This window comes from Chiloscyllium plagiosum, chromosome 2 (assembly GCF_004010195.1).
Source record: "Chiloscyllium plagiosum isolate BGI_BamShark_2017 chromosome 2, ASM401019v2, whole genome shotgun sequence".
NCBI lineage: Eukaryota > Metazoa > Chordata > Chondrichthyes > Orectolobiformes > Hemiscylliidae > Chiloscyllium > Chiloscyllium plagiosum.
Genome location: NC_057711.1, coordinates 66,780,020 through 66,786,430, shown reverse-complemented (window position 1 = coordinate 66,786,430; position 6,411 = coordinate 66,780,020). Strand labels below are relative to the sequence as shown.

The window sequence follows — 6,411 nt, the reverse complement described above, 5'->3', positions numbered from 1 at the left end:
ATAGCTTCAGTGTGGGTAGTGGCTGCCGTCAGGGATGTCCCCTCTCGCCATTGTTATTCACGCTAATAATTGAACCATTAGCAGAAGCTATACGAGCTGATCCTAGTATAGTGGCCCCAAGGATTGGTACAGGTAAATATAAAATTACCCTTTATGCAGATGATGTTCTTCTATTCCTCAGTAACCCTTTGATGTCCCTACCTCGCTTAATCCAAGTTATTAATACATTTAGTGCATTCTCAGGCTATAAAATTAATTTTTCAAAATCGGAAGCTATGCCAATGGGTGGCCTTGCTGTGATACCCCGCTTAGCGGACGGTTCCCTTTTTCCTTTTCGCTGGTCCCTGGAGGGTTTCTTATATTTTGGCATTTTTATTACTCCAGTATTTGTTCAGTTGTATAAGGCTAATTTTGTGTATTTATTGGAAAGGATAAGGCAGGACCTCCAGCGATGGGGAGACCTGCCAATTTCCTGGTTGGGTAGAATAGCACTAATCACAATGAATGTCCTGCCCCGTCTCCTATATCCTATGAGAATGCTTCCGGTGATGCTGCCGAGGACGGCTTTATGTAAATTATACGGCTGGCTGAGTTCCTTTATCTGGAACCATAGGCGGCCCCTCATTAAGCTGAAGAAGCTACAGCTTCCACAGGCAAGGGGTGGATTGGACTTCCCAGATTTTCGGAAATATCAATTAAGTTCCCTATTAAGTTATATAGCTGATTGGGTCTTGTCTGATCCACAATCAATCTGGTTGGACATCGAGGCTTCTCAAGTAAAATACCCACTTATTAACCTTTTATTCTCAGACAAGAGGAAAATCATTACAGATCACTGTAAAAACCCTATAATACTGAATACAATCAAGGCTTGGAATATAATGCGGCAAAATGAGGGTAATTCACATAAAACATCCCCCTATGCACCGATAGTGGGAGCATGGGGATTCCAACCGGGGTTAACAGATGCCACTTTTAAACTCTGGAGATCCAGGGGTATCTCATGTCTCGGGGATTTATTTAAAGATGGGGTCCTGATGTCTTTCGGACAGCTGCGTCAGAAATTCGGATTACCCAATGGAGACCTCTTTCGATACTTCCAAATTCGAGATTTTATACAGAAGAAGACTACGTTATTAGATAGTCTTTATAAGTCCGATAGAGAATGTAGTGTCCTACGACCAGTGGGGGTATCTTCCGTCAGTAATATTTATCATTTGCTACATGATGAAGTATCGGGAGATATGGATAATCTGTTTAAAACATGGGATCAGGATCTGGGACTAGAAATCTCCACAGAAACGTGGAATGATATCTGGGAAAATGCTAGAAGAATTACTATTTGTAACAGAACCCAGGCTATCCAGCTGAAGATACTTCATAGGGCCCATATAGCATCGGTTTGATTGGCAAAATTTAAGATAGGAGCATCTCCAATGTGTCCCAAATGTAAATTAGAGGTGGGCACTCTTGTACATTGCTTATGGACCTGTCATAAGATCCGTAGATATTGGACTAAAGTACCCTGACAGAAACTTTAGGAACGGAAATTAAAGTGGATCCTGTATCTCTCCTTTTGGGCTTTTCGAACTTTCCCTCCCTGGACATGTATGGGAAGAGACTATTTTCTATTCTCTCTTTCTGTGCAAGGAAAAATATTTTGGTGAACTGGGTGGCTGAGGGCCCCCCTGGACTTTCAAATTGGCACAGATTAATTATGGAATGTATTCCCCTTGACTTCCTTACAAACATGGTGCACCGAAAGACCGAATTATTTTATAAAGTATGGCAGCCCTTTTTGAATTACATAAATACAGATATTTCGGCTATCCTAACCAGGGCTTTTATTTAATTGAGATTACAAACCTGGCTGGTCTGGGGCCCCTTAGGAGAGGAATCCCGCACAAATACGGGTTTTACTACATTTGATGTTAACGTATTCCGAGCATGTAAGAGACTTAAATATACACTCTGGTTAGTTGTAGGTTAGATTCGTAGATAGTTGAGTTTTGTTTTTTTTTCCTTTTTCGGTATTTTTTCTTTTGTTAAATTTTGGCTATTGTATATTTGATTTAATTGTATATCAATGTTTGTATTTGAGAGTTTTGTTTATTTTTGTAAACTTGTAAAAATGTTAAATCTCTAATAAAAATATCTATAAAAAAAAAAGTTAATCAAGTGCTATAGAGTAGGAAAGTCCTACATTTGATCGATGGTCAACCAAATGGTGATAATGTTAAATTAGCCCGGTTTAAAGAGAGGAAAATAATCGATGATTCAAGCTTTGTATCCAACAATACCTATTGGAAATGCACATGGTCAGCATAGGATCAGACTCACCTATGATCCCTTCCACATGATTAAGTACCCAGATGACAGTCAGTGCCCAGACTCCCTATCCCAAATATTAGTGAGTCACTAGCATTAATGGAATCATACCCCAACACAAGTGACTCCATCAGGAAAGAATTGAATAAGGAGGTGATTAAAAAAAAAAGATTCAAAGGTGATTTTCATGTCATAGCATGCAGCATGGAAACAGGTCCTTTGGTTTAACTAATCCATACTGACCCCACACTAGAAATATTGAAAAGTACCAGCAAAGTTATTTGCTACAAGGGTAGAGCTCTCAAATTAATTCGATATGGTGATTTTTGAGAGCACAGACATTCTAGCAATTGTTTCAGCGCACAAAGTTCAGCATTCCCATAACCTAGTCCACACCTTAAAAAGCACAATTGTGGAAAAAAATGACTTTTGCACTAGTTCTGGTCACACATACACAGTAAATGAAAAATATCTTACTGTCAGGAGTGTATAGATGTGTTGACGACAATGCTGCAGGGTGAATGAAGTTCGCATATAAATGTCGATCTGTTTGCGATTGTTTGGCAGATCAAAACTGAAAGACAAAACTGAACAAAAACCTTAAAATTACACATCAAAATAGATATATTCCATTACATCTTTAATAAGATCAAAACCTGCAAACAGCTCATAAAATCTTTTATGTTTTGCCACCAGATGGCAATAACACATTTTCAATATAAAATACTGGCTAGAAATAAAAGTACATTTCAGTGGCTATAAATTACAGACAGAGTGTGTTGCAGAAACATTACACAGGCAGTATTTATGCTAATAAGTGGAATTAGTGGAAAAAGATCTTATTGCACTCAAATTCAAAGTAGAATGCAAATAATATGGAGTTTTTTTTATTGTGCTGCGATAAACAGATTAAAGCGAAGACAAAAAAAAACTCTTCATGAAACCGGTGGAACTCGTCAGTTTAATTGAAACACTTACAGTTTTTTGTTAATTGGAGCAAAAACCACTGGCCACATCACTGTCTTTCACTTAAAAACAACATTATTTGATTGCACTTCTATATAAATAGTGTAGACAGACAACAGATATGTAATTCTGAAAACTACAAATCAATGCAATTTAATAACACTGAATTTCAGAATTCTTTCCTAGTTATACAGAGATAATAAGTCAACTAGAATTCTTTAACAGTTGAATGTTGGTAGAAGTCCAAACAGTGTAGGAAACTACCAAAAGCTGGAGAAGCTCAGTTATTTTCCATTAAGACATTGGTAAATAGATATTGCTTGCATACATAAGGGAAAATTTTACTCACCTGTAAAGCCCAAGCTAAGGTTTTCAGTGACAAATTAATACCTATGCGAAGATGGAGTCACAGTAAGAAAAACGATAATGAGGGTGTCACATATGAATATTAGAGAGGATTACTCAGTTGTATCATTATGTCTTTATGCATATGGTCCTTCTGTCACATTCCTGCCCCTCCCCCATTTCAAACACACCCTCATCAGGGCCTGCTGTATTGCAAGAATTACTTAACATTTCTTGAAAATAATAAAAGACAGAAATCCTTGGTTTTTCCTTTGATAATTTACACACTGTCTCTTGTAAAGGACTGAAGAACTTGTAAAGTTACTTCATCTTGGATGAAAAGCTTCTGCTTGCAATGTTTCAGAATATGAAGTAATATGAACCAAACAGATGTGAATTTATCTACAAATTATGAAGTACCCCTTATCATGGCACACAAAATATAGGCAAAGTTTGTTTTCTTCTGAAGGAAAGATACTGAATATAAAATATTCTCATTACTACAGGAAACCAGTAATGATGATTTTTTTATAAGTACAAGCACTGATAATCGTGCCAAGCAGTACATTTTATAATTTTGATGTAACCACATACACTTCTAAGAAATTTTCTGTCTGCATTTGAAACTAAAGGGCTGAACAAACACAGTAATGGAGCTGAAGGTGTCTGATGTTACAGAACATTATTCATTATATCAAGTACCAAGGGAATTCAATTAAGAGTTTTAGCTGGAGATCTCAGCTGTGGAGTTACACGTATTACTAACTGTAGCCGCGTACTGAATGGTTGAGGCTGCAGGAGCAGAATGAAAACTTATCACCATGGTGCTCTTGCATTTGAACTAACAGCATCAGCAGCAACCATCCAGACTTTGAAGGTCTCACCCATTGTGATGCATGTGGCATTATTTGAAGATTCAGTAATAAGAAAAGACAAAAAGTGAAATTCTCACAAATACAATTTTTGTTGCCCTACATTCCCCTGGCATACATAAATCTCATTAGTTTTTTTGTGCCAAAACAATAACAGTTTTTTTAACTTAAACTCTTGAGAACTAGTTCTTTAATGGCATTAGATAAAACCATTGAGTGATGAATACTTGCTTGTATCATAGCAATAGTATGATCGAAAAGGCCAATCTGTCCAATTCTAAGAATACAATGTTTGTTCTCCTAGACTCAACAGAGTTGGTTTTGTTCAAGCCAGTCTCAGCAACCCTCATCAAGTTCAAAGAAATTACTGAAATTTATGGTTAGTTAGTTATGATGAAAGGACAAGAACTAATTAAGTTAAATCATACATGTGTTTCTCGAAGTTGACATAGCAGTGTAGCATAACTTGTAAGTTCTAGCAATTATAATGCGATTAAGCAAGATTTAAGATGCATAGGATGGGGAAGGAAACTGCAGGGGATGGGCACACTTGAAATGTGGAGCTTATTCAAGGAACAGCTACAGCGGGTCCTTGATAAATATATACCTATCAGGCAGGGAGGTAGTTGTCGAGAGAGGGAGCCATGATTTAGTAAAGCAGTTGAAGATCTTGTCAAGAGGAAGAAGGCAACTTATGTCAGGATGAGGCGCGAAGGCGCAGTTAGGGGGCTTGAGAGTTATATAAATTAGCCAGAAAAGATCTAAAGAGAGGGCTAAGAAGAGCCAGGAGGGGACATGAGTTGTTGGAGTATAGGATCAAGAAAAACCCCAAGGCCTTCTAGAGATACATCAAGAATAAAAAAATGACTACAGTAAGATTAGGGCCAATCAAAGATAGTAGTGGGAAGTTTTATGTGGAATCTGATGACAAACGGTTAGCACTTAACGAATACTTTTTGTCAGTATTCATATTGGAAAAGGGCAATGTTAGTGAGAACACGGAGATATAGGCTACTGGATTACATGGGATTGAGGTTGACAAAGAGGAGGTTTTAGGAATTTTTAAAGATCTGAAAATAGATAAGACCCCTGGGCAGGATGGGATTTACCTCGAATTCTCTGGGAAGCCAGGGAGGAAATTGCAGAGTCTTTGACTTCGATCTTTATGTCATCACTGTCAACAGGAGTAGTGCCAGAAGAAGACTAAAGGATTGCAAGTGCTGTTCTCTTATTTAAGAACGGGAGTCGGGACAACCCTGGTAATTATAGGCCAGTGAGCCTTACTTTGGTTGTGGGTAAGATATTGGAAAAGTTTATAAGAGATAGGATTTATAATCATCTGGAAAGGAATAATTTGATTAGGGATAGTCAACACGGTTTTGTGAATTGTGTCAACACAGTTTTCTTTGAGAAGGTGACAAAACAGATTGATGTGGTGTGTATGGACTTCAGTAAGGCGTTTGATAAGGTTCCACACAGTAGGCTATTGCACAAAATACGGAGTTTCGGGATTGAAGATGATTTAGCAGTTTGGATCAGAAATTGGCTAGCTGAAAGAAGACACAGAGGGTTATGGTTGATGGGAATTGTTTATCCTGGAGCTCAGTTACCAGTGGTGTGTCACAAAGGTCTGTTTTGGGGCCACTGCTGTTTGTCACTTTTATAAATGGTCTGGAGGTGGGCATAGAAGGATGGGTTAGTAAATTTGCAGATGACACTAAGGTAGGCAGAGTTGTGGATAGTGCTGAAGGATGTTAGGGGTTACAGAAGGACATAGATAAGATGCAGAGCTGGGCAGAAGTGGCAGATGGAGTTTAATGCGGAAAAGTGTGAGGTAGTTCACTTTGGAAGAAGTAACAGGAATGAGAGTACTCGGTAAAATTCTTGGCAGTATAGATGA

The 6,411-nt window shown here is 38.0% G+C and overlaps 1 protein-coding gene across 1 annotated transcript in view; it reads right to left on the bottom strand.

The window, feature by feature from the left end:
- The window catches only part of LOC122560635 (tumor necrosis factor alpha-induced protein 8), a 58,609-nt gene extending 54,879 nt beyond the window's left edge, over positions 1–3,730 (bottom strand). The window contains exons 1-2 of the mRNA XM_043711498.1: positions 3,644–3,730; positions 2,806–2,915 (exon numbers count right to left, since the gene is read on the bottom strand). Of these exons, the coding sequence (XP_043567433.1) occupies position 2,806 (1 nt within the window). The 5' untranslated portion in view covers positions 2,807–2,915; positions 3,644–3,730. The remainder of the gene's footprint in view (positions 1–2,805; positions 2,916–3,643) is intronic.
- Between the last annotated feature and the right edge of the window lie 2,681 nt (positions 3,731–6,411).